A 16391-nucleotide genomic window follows, 5' to 3' on the forward strand; every position below is an offset into this window, starting at 1 on the left:
ACTCACCGCCTCACTGTGAAGCTACCACAATATTAGAAAGCCCAATCCCATTTGTGAAAGGCAAGATCAAAGACTTTAATTCATTTCCTTTGCTCTTTTTTCTTTTTTTTTATTCTTCTTCTTTTTTAATCTCTCTTTTTTTTTTTTTTTTTTATTTTTTTTTTATTTTGAGTGCAGGAGGGAACTGGGCTCCTTTTAATACAAAGAGGCTCCTCTGTAAATCGTAGGCACAGCTACTAAACCATCAAACAATGGGAAAGCTACTAAAGAGAAGTGTGATTCATACTTAACAAAGGAAGGTGATTAGCTGTTGTTGTATAACAATAGGGAAGTGTCAGGATGCCTGCAAATGAATTAGGAGCCCACTATATATCTCTGGGCTGTTAGGTGAGGGAAGCTCATTTATATTCCCAACTGCGCCCATCTTTATTGTCATTTGAATTGCACATTTTAAAATGAAATTAGGGTAAATTGAAAATACCTATAATTTCCCCGTCATAATTTCCCATCAAGAAGGCAGGTGGCTTTGCTCGCAACAAAGCGGGGCTCAGGCTGGGTAAATGCCACCGGGTGTGATGAGGTGGGGACGTGGTGGAGGAGGAGGCAGCCCACTGCCTTGCCCCATCCCGTCTCGTCCAGGCTGCCACCCGGCCAAGGTCACCGCCCAGGCCACCTCCAAGGCTCCCCATGCACGGATGATCCCAACCCATCCCGCACCCAGCGGGGAGGGACAGGCTGGAGTCACACAGGGTTGCGTTGGATGCTGTCGTGCTCCCTCGGCACGCCGACGGGCTTTCTGCTTTCCTCTCATCCCCTGCAGCTCTGCCCCTGCCCACCCTTCCCATGCCTTTGCAGGCAGCATCACTTTTTCCTCCTCAGCTCCTCATCCTGGTGAGGTTTCACCCTGCAAAGTGGTACCCAGGGGAGAGGTGGCAGGCGAGCTGGTCTCGCATCCGTATATCCACTCGGAGCCCATACCCTCAAGCCCACACCCTCTCTCCAGCAGGTCTCTCCAGCAGGACCCAGACTCATGTGTGGTGGAGGGAGAAGCCAGAAGAGAAGCTTTCATCTCCATTAAACACAACGACGCTCCTTGGGCTTGCGTTAGAGCCGTGGCTTCACAGCATCCCAGCGTGAATCCCGGGTGCCCACCCGCGCAGGATGCTCAGGGAGGTCCCCTGGGCTGGTGGGCACCCAGCAGCTTCACCCTTCCATCTGCTTGGGCACTGAGCGGGAGGGTGGCTGCTCAGCTGCAGCCTTTCCCCATTTCCCAGCTGGGAAGGATGTTGCTGAGATATTTAGGAGGAGGAAAGAGGCAGCAGGTATGGGTGAACGCGTAACATGTCCTGGTTTCGGATGTATTTTTGCACGTGCTGCGTCAGACTCCCACCTGAAGGGCAGGAGACCCCCTCAGCTGGATGGATGAGCTGCCCTCGGCTCCTCTCCACAGCCCCAACGCAGTCTGCAGTGGGACAGCTGGTTCTTCAGGCACCTAGAAAACCTCTCCACCAGGCCATTTCTTCCTGCATTTTCCCTCAAATGAGGTTCCATCCTTCAAACCTGAAGCTGGAGGTCTCAGACCTCATGAAAAATTAAACCAACTCTGAATATTCTTATTCCTCATCTAAACATTGCACCCTTTTCTCGCTTGCTTTCATCAGTTCTCTCCTAAATTTTGTTTGCTGCTAAAGCATTTAGATGCTTATCATGTAAAAAGAAGAAGAGAAACTGAGCACCAGCTGGAAGAACCGAAAGGCCTGTGACACCAATAAGGATTTGGCAGAGATGATTAGGCTGATGAAAGAGCAGAAATGCCACTTTCAAGTTAGCAGATAGACAAAAGATCATCATTACCCAGCAAAGCAGGCAAGTTTATTTCCTTAAACGGGAATCAGAGCCGGCGTTAACATTTTTGAAGTGAAATCCTGCAGCGAACGCTGTGTGCGGCTCCCCTTTCTGTCTTATTTACTCAAGCCCTGCAAAACGAGCGCGGTACGCGTGACATGAGCCTGTCCTACAAAGCCCCAAATATTCTATCATGGCATCAAGGAGTCTCAGCCCCTTTGCCTTGTTTTCTTACAGCTGAATTTTGCTCTTTTGGGGGGGGGGGGGGGGGGGGGGGGGGGAAAAGCAAGCTTCTGAGCTTTTTTACAGCTCAGAAGCCCGGCAAGGGGATGCTGTGCTGTGTCCGTGGGTCGCTCATTGCCCTGTCTCTGTCTCTTTGCAGATCCACCCCTGGTAAACTTGTCCGTGGAGCCGCAGCCGGTCCTGGAGGATAACACTGTGAAGTTCCACTGCTCCGCCAAGGCCAACCCTGCCGTCACCCAGTACAGGTAAGGGTGACCCTCAGCTCCCCCCCAGCCCTCCGCTCAGGGCTCCTCACGGTCCCCACCGCTCCCAGCCATTTCCTCCAGGTCACCCAAGAGCACCTGGTTGTTCTGGCGGTGGGTTCTGGCGGCTGTTCATTTGCTCCCGTGTTAATCCCTGCTGGGGGGTGGTTCTAGCTCATCCCCATGGCCTCTGCCATCCTCCGGCCAGGGGGAGCGATGGCTGGAGCCAGGCAGGGCCCCCGCTCCCCGCGGAGCAGTAGAGCCCTGCTGCGGCGCGATGCTCTTCCCGGCATCCCCGCTCCAACGGCTCCCTGATGCTGCTCTTGCCTTGATGATGTTGTTACACGTTGAGAGGCTCCAATTGCCTCCACGTTGGGCCGTCTGCTACGTTTTGCTGCATGCAGCAAGTCCTCGGTCAGAGATTCATTGGTGCTTTGGAGTGGATTAAGAGGCCTGGCACCGAGCTGGCGGAGCCATCTGTTTGGGGACATAACGAGCAAAGCGCGCCGAGTGAAAAGTCTATTATGGGAAAATTCCTTTTTCTTTTTAATTTTTTTTTTTTTTTTGCATACTCTTTTATGGTTTGAACAATACAACTGCATTGCCGTCTCCGTGTAACCCTTCAGCAACCGCCGTAATACTCCCCAACACCAGCAGCGGGGAGCAGAGCTCAGGGGGGGCCACAGCGGAGCTGCCTGGGCTGGAGACATGGGGTATATGGGTTCTCCTTGAGTGGGACATTCTCCTTGAGAGGGTGGGATCATTGCCACTAGTCGGGGTCTTCAGTACCCCTCCACTGGCCGCAGTGAGCTCAAAGCACAAGTGGTTGAGGGGCTGTTCGGCACTGACGAAGCCATCACAGGGGGGAGCAAATGCATCAGTTGCAACCGCAGCAGCCGCAGGATGAAGGCGGTGCGTGGGGCTCCCTGCCTGCTGAGGCAGTCCCAAGCCTCCCCTGGAGAGTTTTAGCAAGATACTGCAGGGAGCGATGAGCAGGACCCCGAGCACAACCGTACCAGGCAGCAGCGAGGCTCGTTGCTCACTGTGTTGCGTTCGGTGGGTCTCGTTCACCACAGAACGATGGGGTCTGCACCCAGCAGAGTCGCTGCCGGGGGCTGTTGGGTACGGGTATGGGCGTGAGGGCTGCGAGCATTAGAAAACACCTCTTCTCGCAAAGGTTTCTTGGTCTGAGCAGACAAAAATACAGGTATGGAAAGCGGGGCAGGTTGTCACCACGCTTTGCAAGAAGAGCGCATCGTGCTCAGCCTCCTGGCTCCGGGGCTTGGCTGGGGGGGCCCGTGTCTGAGCCAGCGTGGAGCCATTTCCCAGCAGCTGGGTACCCCCAGTCCCAGCGCCGCGATCAGCCGCTCATCACTCCTTCCTGGAAGTTACGAGCGTGCACGCACCGGCACGCAATCAGCTCTGTTCATGCAATCAGCTCTGTTTTTGCAACAGCGTCAGTTGATAATAACAGAGGAGGCACCTCCGGGGACAGGTTACCGTGACCCGCCTCCTGTTAGGCTCATACAGATTAATTAGTACAATCGAGTTCGCTGGTAGGAATGATTCCTTCCAGCTGGATATCTGCTATCAGCACAACAAAGCAATAATTGTGTTCCTAGTTACACAGAAGAGTTATTAATTTGAGAAGTCAATTAATGTCAAAGATACAAATAGCCCTGTTTTCATATTTACAGTTAGGAGGAAAACGAAGCGCATGACAATCTGGGTAAGGATCTGGGCAAACGTCCCACGTGGGTCTTATGCCGTGATTGATTCTGGTACGGTTGAAGGCAAAACAGCCGCCTTTGGCCAAGGAACCAGAGCTAGGCGAAATTTCTGCTCCAAAGACGGGTCACCTGGCCTGATCTGCAGCAACAGGGGCTGTCACATCAGTCCTGCACCCACCCTGCGCCGCTCCCCGGCACGCTGGGGCAGCCTTGAGGGACCCGGTCTGGGTTTGCTCCTTCCTCGTGGATGGTTCCACCCTCTGGGTACACGGCCAGAGGAACGCTGGGTTGCTTTTCTCCTCCAAACAGCAGATGGACGCGCCACGCTGCTCTCCTCTTCGGTGCCGTCTCGTTAGTGCAGGGTTTCTCGTCCTGCTTCATCCCTTCTCACCCATCCCAAGGCCACGTGGCTTGTCACCTTGTCACCTTTTCACCCTTCCTGCTGCCTGAGCACTGGGATTTCTGCTTTGCTGCAAAGGGCTTTTGTGATCTGTTTCTGATGGGCTTTACTATCAAAACCAATTGCACTTTTTTTTCAGGTTATGCTTTCCCTTAAAAGAAATATTTTTTTGGGGGGGGGAGGGGGGAGTGGGGAAGAGGCAAGAAAAATTCAAGCATTTCAAGTTTTTCCTTTCTGCAGTTCCCTTAACATCACACAGGCTTTTTCCCTACCACTGTGACAAGCAAACAGGATTCAGCAGCACTCAGCAGGATTTCCTTCTGCTTGATGGCTCTGATTGATCGAGGGGGATTCATTTCCCTTCCCAAAGATCCCAAAGCTCTTCTCTAACGCTGTAACGGTGACAGATGTTTTGGCACCAAAACTCGGAGCCCTCTGGAGCAGGACACCTGAGCACGGAGCCCCCAGCACCACCCCCGCACTAAGGAGGAGGGAAGGTGGGTGGAGGGGTGGGATGTAAAGCCCCACGACTGAGATACTCAGAGGTGGGAAAAGGCAGGGCATGAGCTCAGGGTCGTCCCCAGGGCCACTCAGGACTCCAGCACTGGTGAAAACGAACTTATTCTGCCTTAAAAAAAAAAATAGATAGAAAGCATGATTTTTTTTCCCCTGTGTGAGAAAACCACTCTTACGTATCTCTTAAGGCTTCCCTCACCCTCAGATAGAGATACCAGATCTTGGTCTTCAGCCGACATTTATTTTTAATACCTCCCAATATGTTTGTCAGTAAACAGCTCTGAACACAAAGGAAAAAGGGCTAAACAACGTAAAACCCCTTTTCTGGGCATAAATCCACAGCCGGCTCCGCAGGGCCATCCCTGCTTCGAATACAGGAGCAAGCTGTCACATGGCTTGAATTTGCAAGGGGCGACGAGTTTCGCATCAGGGTTTGCACCCCCGGTTTCTCTGGCAGGGAAAAGCAAGCGGTGCCGAGCATCCCACCCAAAGGCTTCACCCAGAGATGCTCGGCAGCATCCGTGAACCGTGCTGCTCGTTAGCAAGAAGCAGCTAAGCCAGCCCTGTGGTCCTGCCGACCTGGGGTTCTAAGCACAGCCCCCTCGCTGTCTTTGTTAGGGTGGCAAGAGAAAAGAAACAAAATTCAACACGATTTCCCAAGAGGCAAAAAAAACCCCTTTGCCCCCAAAGCCCTCACAGAGAATACCGTTTTGATGAAATCAAGGCAGCTGCTTTTTTCCTTAAGAGGTTTTCTTCGTGCTCTCTTATATAATACATCAGATAATGTGTAGTTTTTAATGCAAGGGAAACCTGGTTAGAAAGGAGACCTTGGAGCAATCTGCTCCCAGAGCCAGCGTGGAAAGTTCCAGCCTGCACCGCATCTTCTCTCTGGGGGCGAGATTAATGACAGTTTGTCAGAATTGACAGGCTTCCCCTAAATGTTTGGCCTCGGTGGCATTTTCTAATGGGAGACAAAAAAAATAAAAAAAAAAAGCCAGAACCCCTTTGCCTTAAAATGTGCTGGCATCTGATGATGTTGGGGGGCAGGGTGTCCTTTGCCATGACATGGTTCCTCTGCCCCTTTTCCTAGCAGAGGATGTCCTGGGAGCTGAAATCCCCATCCTCCTCCCGCCCTGGCAGCAACGATTTCTTGATGAGGAGCGTCTTTTTTCCCAGGAGGGTTTGGTTGCCCACGATGTCACCTGGGCTGTCACTCGCTTTTGGATTCGGGATAGGCCAGTGTCACCAAAAGCAAGCAGAGGGGGCTGGGCAGAGTGCTGGGAGGCATCCCAGCAGTGTGTGAGCAGGGTTTTTTTGGCATCGGGGTGAATTAACCCTGGCAGCAGGTTTTTTGCTCGTTTGTGCTCATTTTGCTCATTTGCATGTTTTCCTGCTCACCGTATAGAGCAATCTTTGCACAGACATATCCTATGGTCTCTATAGGGTCTTACACCCCATCTGGCCTGGGATTTATCCCACCTCCACCTGGGATAAACGTTCCCTTTGCACCAAAAGAGCAGCTCAGCCCACCGAACCGCTGCTCCGCCGCTCCTTGCTGCTGCTGGAGAAAGGCTCACGGGGACCTTGGCCGTGTCCCCAGCCGCTCCAGCACCGTGGGGTGAAAGCCCAAGGAGTCTCCCTGCTTTCCCCACGATGATGGGGGGGAGCTGCCCCTGCCTCTCCCCTTGCCTGCAGCCGCTGCCTGCCCCTGCCAGCTGGTTTGCAGGCAGAGCATCACGCAGCCGCGGTGCCAGGCTGGGGCGGCAGCGGCACGAACGGCTCCACCGGGCAGCCAACATATGTGTGGGCAAACTGCACCGCCTCGTCTTCCTCTAATAACACGCTTCCCACGCGCTTCTGCGTCTCGGTGGACGGTTCTGGGATGGGGAGGGGGGGATTGGGGAATTTACTGACTTTTTCTTTTGCTGCGAGCGAACGGGTAAGAAAGGGAAAGGGAGAGAGAGTAATTAGCTGTCGCCGTTGTTCTGCCACCTGTGATGGTGGGTAAAATTAATGGAAAGCAACAGAAGTCGGGGCTACGTGAACCGACTCACAACCAGGCCTCCTCTTTGCTCACTTCAGATCTCTCTATTTGCCAATCTTCTCTTGGCTTTTGAAGTCTGTTGTGTGTCTGTGGGGTGTTTTTTTGCTGTTATTATTTATCACTCGCGGTAAGAAAGAGAATCTTTAAAGTGGCAGAAGAAAATGGGAAAGTTTAATATTGCAAGAGGCAGCGTCCCTCAGCCTTTTGGGCTCCTCTGATGATTATTTTTGCAGAGCGATGGGGAGTTGGTACAGGCAGGGCAATAATACATCTCTCACTGCCGTGCCTGGATGCAGTGCTCTCACCCCCAAGGCTAGCAGAGACTTTTGCAAATCACGTTGGCTTTGTAGGCGCGAGGGGGGATGTTTTGAGGAGCCCTCCAGCATCGCTGCAGTCCTGGGGACCACTGCACTTCCAAGACAAGGCGTGGGGCTGACGGACAGACAACCAGACGTAGATGGAAGGAGAGCGCTGTCCCTCCCCACTCCTGCAAAGCGTCCGGCTCCGGCGTTAAGTACGTCAGCTGCGAACAACACACACAACTCTCCATAACTGTGGGACATGGGAGAAGATCCAGCTGATGCTGCAGCAGCAGGAGAGGTCAGGAGGAGCTGGGAGGCATTTCTTTAGCAGCCACCCAGGGAATGGTGCTACACCACTTCTTCCCCACCCCGTAGCGGAAGGGGGGTTGCGTTTTGTGCAGTCCAAGCAAGCTCCACCTGCCGTGGTTGGGCTGAAGCACAAGAAGTGCCACCTGCCCAAATACTGCTGTGAAGATCTTCCTGCATCAGCCAGCTCGGTGAAGTGCAGCTGCAGGTCAGGGCTTGAGCCCCACCGTCATCCCAGACGTTGCCTGGTCAGGCTGTGCTGGAGCTCGGAGCCAGCCCACAGCATCCCTGTGTCCCCAGCCCCAGCGTCATCACTGAGGCACCGCGTGGCTTGCCTAGTGGCAGGAGCATTGTTTGATTGTTCTCTCAGTGGGCTCCGGTCTGTAGAAAAGACCTTCTTGCTTGGCAAACACTGTTTTATCTTTGAACCAACAGCATGCTGTCGCTCATCAAATATTAATGCAAACTCAAGTGCTTCTTAAAAGAGGTTTTCTTTAAAGGCAGTGGGGCTTGAACGCACCTGATGGGAGACTGTGCCCCAGCCTTTGCACAGGGGAAAACACAAAGATGTGACTTGTTGCTCCTTTGCAACTTTGCAACTGTTTGCAACTCGTTTGCAGGAGCAACAGGAATTTTGCAGGAAGAGATCCAGCACCAGGCCCGTTCCACCACCCTGCTCCACAGGGTCCTCGTGCCGGCTGGGATGCAGGGCGAGCATTTCCCACCCAGCCTCAGGGAGACGTGTGGATGAAGAACCCAAGCAGCTTCAGTCAATCTGCCGTCTCCAAGAATCGTCCGTCATGCCCAAGTACGGGTCTGCCAGTGTTTCGGCTGCTGGGGGAGAAAGTGGCAGCTTTGTTGGGGTTTGGGTAGGTACAGAAAAATTGCACCTGACATCGGGGAGCTCTGAGAAAAGAAGGAGAAAATAACAACACACATCAGCCTGCCTGTCCCACGCCATGCCGTCTCGGAGGCATTCAATCCATGGAGACACGTTCCCACATTTTGTTTTAACAAACCCAGAGGAGAAGTTCAAACTGCAAAGAGTTTTTGATGCTCTTTTTACTTCGGGTCTCATCTGCACAGTTCCGAGACCCGCTGGCATCTTACCAGATTTATTCATGAGACGCTTCAAGGCTGCTGTGGAGATGTTCTCCAAGAGCGTGTGTCCCATGTCCTGCTGGAAGCAGCTCTGCCGTGGCTTGGAAGTTTGCTCAGATGCTTGAACCAGCTCCCTCGTGGCTTGGCATTGCTTTGCTACGTGGCTGAGAGCCAGTGAATACGAGTGTGTGCCAGTGGGTGACATTAGGTGGAAGAGGAACAAAGCCAGGAGACATAGGAAACTGGGAAAGCCTTATCAAAGGGATGGGGAACGGAGGAGGGAACGAGCAGGTGGCCAGCCCTGGCTTGGCTTGGGTGAATCGCTGCACCTGCACTGCCCCACAGCTGGACCAGCTGGTGGCTGGAAGCACATCTATCATCACGCAGGCACCGGGCTCAACACGTAGATCCAACTTCTCCAAAACAAATCCCCTGGGCAAGAGAGAAGCAGCAGCCCCTGCCCCGGTTAGAGCAGAAAAGGAATGAAGGTGGGCAAGTCACTGATTTGGGGGCAGGAGCCAAGGATTCCCATCCCTCGTTCCTCACAGTCGCTCCTCAGGGATCAGACCTGTTTGGATGGGGTCCCCCATGCCAGAGGGCTGCCTTCAGGGATGCATCTGCAGCAGGATTCAGCCCCCATGTCCAGGCAGTGAGGAGAGCTGGGCTGGTGGATGGATGCACCCTGTTCCATCTGATCAGGATGAAGCCACACGCTTCATCTGTAGAGTCAAGGAATTTGGGTCTTGGGGGTGGAAGAATCTTGGGGATGGTTTCCTGCTGCCAGGACCATTGAGCAGAAGGAAAAATCACCCCTGGCACTGGGAGTCTCTCTTCCAGTTAGGTGTCCATAGCTCCTTCGCTTGGTCTGCTGGGCTTCTGGATGCACACAGCATCTCTGCTCCCGGGTGAAAGGCCAGGGGAGGATGTGTTCGGAGTTTAATGCTCTTCCGTGACACCAGGGTTGGCACGTTTATCTGCTGCAGGGTATGCTCACAGATCCGTAGGCTGTGAAGGCCAGAAGGGATTGCTGAGTCGTGGGGAGCTGATGCAGAGATCCAGGGCAATGCGTTTCATTGGCAACTTTGGACAGAGAAGTGGCAAATGATCCATTTCATGGGCATGCCTGGCACTGCCTGCCGCCAAGCCGCAGCAGTGGCCATTTTCCCTCTTCTGGCACTGTAAGACTGGAATATATTTTAATAGGAAATTCAGACGGCTTTGAAAAATGTCTCCTGGGAGTTGGTGTGTTTGCTGTGTTGCTTGCTTTCTTCTGCCCTTTCATGAAAGGCCCAGAATAAAAGTGAGCATCCCCCCTGTACCCCGCGTTCCCCAGAGCTTCTGATCACCGAGACCACTACCTAATTGGCACATTTTTTGTCTCCCCAGCAGCCTCTGCCGAGGAAGGGGGATCTGCAATATTAAGCTCTTATTAAATTACAATCACATCTCTATTAATATTTAAAAGGGACTGTCAAGGATTTGAAACACACTGCAGAGCAGCCAGCGACTGCAGACAAGGTGTGAAGTCCGTGGGTGTAGGGGCACGCTCCCCCACATCCATCCGGCTCCAGGTCACGCTCACAGGGGAAAAATACACGGATATCTCTGCTGGGGACAGCGAGGGGACCCGGGGTGGCCCCACATGGTCCTGCAGAGCCTCAGGAGCCCCTGCAAGCCAGGAGGGATGGTGTGGGGAGCAAGCATCTGGTCCAGGCAAGAGGCTTCTCAGCATCTTCAGGTGGAACGGTCACTCCGGGTTTGCAGCCATCTCTTGGCACGCTGAGCACCTCTCCCCCACGAACCAGCTCGCTCCTTTAGTCCATCTTGGGGCAAGTGCTGGTTTACACCAGCGTGCAGGCTCTCCTCCTTGGGTTGGCCGCCTTCCTCCCCCCCGGGTCCCATCTGCTCCCCGCTCCTCCGACGGCCGAGGCTGCCGTCTGTCCAGCGGCAGGACGCTCCGAGGCCATATGCCATCCCTCGGCAGGGCTGTCGCCTCTCCCGCTGCCTCCCGCAGCCAAACTCGGCACGGGAGGCAGGAGAAACCGGAGCAGGGAAGGGGCCCGCAGGCATTTCACAGCAGCGACGGCATAAATCTAATTTATAGACATAGCAAAATGCAGCTAAAGCGGGAGTTGAAATGAATGCAAAGCACACAGAGGTCTCAAGTTATCGGCACTGTAACATTTTTCCTGACTATCTCTGTTTTCCTGCCTGGGTTTGTCTTTGTAGCTTCCTCCCAGACAACTGGACCTTTGCTCTGAAGTGAAAATGAAAGCTGGGGAAAGAAAAAAAAAAAAAAAAAAAAAAAAACGGGAAATGAATTCTTCAGATCTCCTTCGTGATGCATCAGCCCCATCTGCCAGCTCCCTCTGACAAGGAGCAGAGTGTGCCTGGGTGGCAGGCGGAGGGGGAAAGACAGGCTTTAAATAAAAAGAGAAAAAAGTAAAATAAAAGGCACAGAAATCCCTGCAGCTGGGAAGCGAGGCTGGGCTGCCGGAGGGGCTCCGCTGGCTCCAGGTGAGCCGGGGAAGACGGGGTTGGGAGAGCCTCCCTCGGCTCACAGAGGTGCGAGCGTGGGGAGATTCATCTTCCCATTCCCTGGCTTGTCAGGGTAGTGGGAACAAGTGGGTGGGAGATGTTCGGAGGCAGCTGGAACTAATTAGGAGAGAGCATAGAGAGGCTGATGGCTGCAAAAGGGGGGGGTGGGGGTGGGAAAGGCAGGGGAGGGGGGAAGCGCTTTGTAATCCTGAGGACCGCTCCCTGGTGTGGAAATGATTAAAGGCACCAAATTAAACGAGTGGTGAAGCAGCCGGGCCAAGCTGCTGCGTTGGATGGAGCCTCTCCAGTGGAGCAGGATGGCAGCAGCGTTTTGCTGTCATGTTTCAGGACATGTGGGGTGCACCACGGCTGTGGCCATCCCCATCCCGGCCAGGACCACCAGCATCCCCTTGGGCAGGAGCCACCAGCCTCACAAGTCCCTCAGCCTCTGCTCGCGCGCATCCCAACAGCGGAGCGAACGTGTCTCCGAAGCATCTTGGTTCCAACAAACGGTGCAGCCCCATCGCTGGGTGCTAGCAAAGACCTCACGGTTTGCTACCAGGTGCAGCTGCAAACACTTTTAAACAGCCGTGGGGTTCGGAGAGATCGGAGGGTTGGGTTTTCCCAGCCTCCTTGGTCACCTCTCCTTCAAGACAGGCTCCTGGAGACCGGGAAGGTGACTGGGAAGGGAGCATCATCGACTCCTCTGGCCAGATCTCCTCTCTCTTTGCAAGGAGAGGGGGCAGCTTTTCAAGCCTAATTTAACAGTCTTTAATCTAAGTTATTCCAAACCACACTTGCCACTTCCTTCATGCGTTCCCGCAGGATGATGGGCTGATTTCACAGAACGAAAAGCCTTAAGCAAATCTTGTCACACAAGAAAATTGATTTTTCAAAACTGACTTTTACAAGATTACTGCCGTTTTTTTCCCCCCTCATCTTTCTTCTATATCGTTCCCTTCCAGTCTCACGAGGTGGCTTCAGATCTAAGGAAATTAGAGATGCTGTGACTAAATCGAAAATGTAAAAAGGGAGAGAAGGAGGGGAAAAAAAAAGACACCCGGCACTCAGCACCTCCCCTCCTGCTGCCTCTGAAGGATACAGCTGCGTGAATTTGCGCTTGTGAAGCAGCAGAGATGCCTCCTTCACCTCTCCTACTACCAAAACCTCCACGTGATGTCAGGAAAGAGTCGTTCAGGGGTTGAAGGGTTGATTGAAGGGTTGAAGGCTTATGCCAGCATCGCATGGGGAGCATCCCCCAATGGGCATTCCTTGGTGATCCCAAGCATCCCCCAATGGGCATTCCTTGGTGATCCCAAGCTGGATCACAGCAGGTTTTATTTTCTCTCCCTCAATCCCTCCATTTTATTTTCTCTTTGGGAAGGAAAAGGGAGTTTCCTCCCACCTCTCGATTCAGAGACATCTCAATGTGTTTTGTTAAAAAAAAAAAAAAAAAGAGAGGGGAAGAATTGCCTTGAAGTCGTTTCAGACAGCTTAAAATATGCTAAGCTTTTGTGTTTCTGCGATATAAATAATGAATCCTCTTACAGCTTCTGAGTCGGGAGAGACATTGATTTAAGAGGCCTTCACCTCTGTTTGAGGTTTTCCTGCTTTCATGCCAGAGGGTGGGTGACGTGACCAGGGCCAAGCCAGGTGCGATGATGAGGAGTGTGCAAGGAGCACCCAGGATGGGGAGGGGGGTTGCACCCACAGGGGTTGCACCCTCCTCAGTCCCGCAGATGCTTTGCTAAAGGATTTCACTTCTAGATTCCCGGTTTGCTCCTTTATTGCAGTTTTCAGGGGCTAGAGCGGGGTTTAAATGCAGGACAAAGTTGTCAGCATCTGCTTCTCTCCCTGACGGCGCCTCCACTCCAGTGAACAAGCAATGATTTGGTGATTGCAGTCGGCATCGGTTCTTGTCCATGTGACTCCTTCCCCAAGCAGCCTCCTTGGAAATGTCTCTGCTTGAAAGAACTGCCGGGACAGCTACAAAATGTTGGCCAGCGTGCATGGCATGAGCACAGGAAATCCCAGCGGACACTTGGCATCCCCAAATCAACCCCTTGGGTCTCGCTTGCCCTCCAGGAACACGCGTCCTGGCGATTTCCCCAGTACACAGGACTGGTGTTGGGCACTGGCGGTTGGAGGGCTCATCCTGCCACGTGTTGGTGTGCGGATCCGCTGCTGAGCTCGGGCCAGCGTCGCCCAGGCTTGCTCAGCTGGGAGGTCAGGCAGGATTCCTTGGGAAGCAACACATCTAGGGGAAGGCAAGGGAGAAGTTGGCAGAGGCTGGGCTGGGGCAGTTTCTAGCAGGGAAGCCTTTCCTCCATGAACCTGGGTGACGTTGGTAGCTGTGGCGAGGACGTGCTGGGCATCCTGAGCCTCCTCTCTGCCTGCTCTGAAGGTGTCTTGGCTACTTGTGTGGTGTAGACAGCACCCAGCCTGGCAAAGCCCATCCCAGAAAGGCTCGGAAGGGATTCTGGTCTCCTCCAGCATCAGATCACAGAGTAACTCTGTTAACTTCAAGTCTCGAAGTTATCCTTGGGTTTCTCTTCCTATGCAATCTCCTTGGAAGCTGTTGGCAAATATTAAAGCAGAGGAGAAACACAAGCTGTTGTCTCTGGATTAGGAGACCATTTGTCTGTAAAGCATCAAGCGATGCTCATTGCTCAGCTCCGCTTTGCTATTGAAGTGTGTAATTAAGGACTTAATGGTTTTTACTTTTGGAGACTTTTTTTTTTTTTTTTTTTTTGGAAAAAATGCTGTTTCTTGTCGTTTTATACAGAAGTTGATAGATAATCTCAAAGCTCTTACAGGTCAGTGTGGAACCAGTGTGCAGCCCCGTTCGATTCTTTTCTCACGATGTGGCTGAGAAGAGCAGCGTTGTGGCCAGGGTGGCCTCGGGGGATGCAAGAGGCTTGGCCAGGAATAGTGACTTGAGTTCCTTGAGTTTGGGGAGGGAGGGAGGGATGGCTGGATTGATGGATGGCTGAATTTCGTGCCGAAAAGACGAACAGATCTTTTGGTGAACTTGTGATTTTATTCTGCTTCACCTTTTCTGTTGCCGGCGTATTCGTGTTAGCGTGGAGGGACTGCATCTGGGGGTATGTCATTTATTATTCCTCCTTATGAATTGCCAGATCCCCCAGTGACTCACAGTTCAGCCAGCAGGACCCCGTGTTGCATTACACAGAAATCGCTGCCCTTGGCATCTTCTGCAAGAAGATTCCCACATAATTAGGACTCAGCCCGCCTCCACCTGGGGTGCACGCCTGCAAGCACAGTGGCCTCCATTGATAATCCTAACGCGAATCATTTGATCTAGACACAGTTCTGCCCTGAATAATTAACTCTTCTGGCAGGACCGGCCAAGGAACCTGCCAGAGAAGGAGCTGTGCTTCACACCAACCTGAGGACGTGCCAAAATGCAGACAGATAGAGCCTAAAAACGCTGGGATGGCAACAGCAGCTTCAGGGGGAGGGAAGGGCTTGAGGAGGACGCGGTGAGTTTGGGCAGAGCTGGGGCTGGAAAGCCGGAGGGAGCTGCCTCAGGCTGTGTCCAAAGCGGCGAGCGTTGCGTGGCAGTTTGGCACATCCGAGGTTGGTTCTCAAAGAGTTAATACAAACCACCCCGAGGTCCGTCCAAGGTCAGCCTGGTGCCTGCTGAAGCCATCAGAGATCAAAACACCAAGCCCTTGCAAACATCCCAAAATCAAGCCCAGGTCAAAACCTCGGAGGAGCTTTAGGAGTCACCCAGGAATGAGCAAACCCTTGGAAAAGCCCCCACCACCCCACAGCCCTCTGGCCATGCCTGAACGCCCACCGTGCCCATCATTTCTGCCCTGAAGCCTGTAGATTTGGGAGCTTCAGTGATCTGAAACGTGCAGTCCCAGCCCACCACCAGCTTCCAGATCCCTCTGGCAGCAGGTTTCTCATGCTGATGAAGAGCTGGGGTTTGCTGTCTCCATTTACCGCTGTTTGGTTGGGTGGTTTTTTTCTGCAAACTGCACGTCGAGGTGTAAAGTTGCAAAAGCCACAAGCACAGCTGATTATTTTTAGGTGAAAAATAAGAGCTGTAGCAGAGGGAAAGGCGAGTTCAAACAGCTTCACAGCCCGGATTCACTCTGCATTAAGCAGGAGGATAAACACAGCGGAGAATTAGCGCTTCGACATGCCAGCATCCATAAATCTGGCTAAAGAAATTCTGCTATGGGGGTGGAGTGGGGTAGAAAGACCCCAGAAAGGCCTAATGCCATTAAATGATTTGAGGAAACACAACCCACGTGATGAAATTGGATTACCCGATCCGCGCAAGAAATAATAGTGAAACTATTAGTCATGTCTATTGTGTGGTGGGATAAGTCAAGACGATGTAGGCAGGAGAAATGAAATGCAGCATCGCTGCCGAAGGGGTAAAATCCCCACGGGAGAAGTGACACCTCCAAGCTCATCCAGCTCTAGGGGATGACTCACATCCCCAGTATTTCCTCAGGATAAGCAGTTTTGGCAGCTGGCTGTTGTAGCCTGCTTCTTCAGACCCGTCTGAATGGTTTTAAACTTCCAGTGCACCTAGAAAAATCAGGAATGTAGCATTCGTAATTTTACTTGGGGAAAAAAAAAAGGAAAATTTTCACATGATCCCGTGACTCTGGGGCCAAGGACTTAAGGAGGGGAGAGGAGTTACTGCAAAAGAGGGTGGACTTGTGAAAGGAGAGGGACACAAAAGCATCTGTCGTGGCAAGAGAAGTGCCCAAAGAGGCATTAGTGGGGACAGGATTGGTGCACAGCCCTCTCATGTGAGGGGGTGGAGGAGGAGGTGGGGGCTAAACAGCAGGATTAATAGAGCGCCAGATCTAAAGCGTCTGCATTTTGTTTTGATCTGTCAAGAAAACAGCTCCATTTGCAGAAGGAATCACCTAGCCCATGAAGTTTTGTGCTTTTCCTTTGAAATAGTAATGGCTTTTCCATCAGCGTGTCTCCTCTTTCCTTCCAGGGGGGTGAGCATCCTCACCAGCCCCTTGTGCGGGGAGCAGCCGGGGGGCACGTGGGGCTGTACTTTGGCCAACACCTCCCTGTTGCAAAAGCCAGCATCCCTAGTCCTCCTCGCCAGGAGGATCGGCAAGC

The 16391-nt window shown here is 52.8% G+C and overlaps 1 protein-coding gene across 3 annotated transcripts in view; it reads left to right on the top strand.

The window, feature by feature from the left end:
• The window catches only part of KIRREL3 (kirre like nephrin family adhesion molecule 3), a 342462-nt gene that overhangs the window by 290444 nt on the left and 35627 nt on the right, over positions 1-16391 (top strand). For all 3 annotated transcript variants that reach the window (XM_037409940.1, XM_037409941.1, XM_037409942.1), the window contains one exon: positions 2228-2333. In XM_037409940.1, the coding sequence (XP_037265837.1) occupies positions 2228-2333 (106 nt within the window). The remainder of the gene's footprint in view (positions 1-2227; positions 2334-16391) is intronic.

This window comes from Falco rusticolus, chromosome 16 (assembly GCF_015220075.1).
Source record: "Falco rusticolus isolate bFalRus1 chromosome 16, bFalRus1.pri, whole genome shotgun sequence".
Taxonomy (NCBI): Eukaryota; Metazoa; Chordata; class Aves; order Falconiformes; family Falconidae; genus Falco; species Falco rusticolus.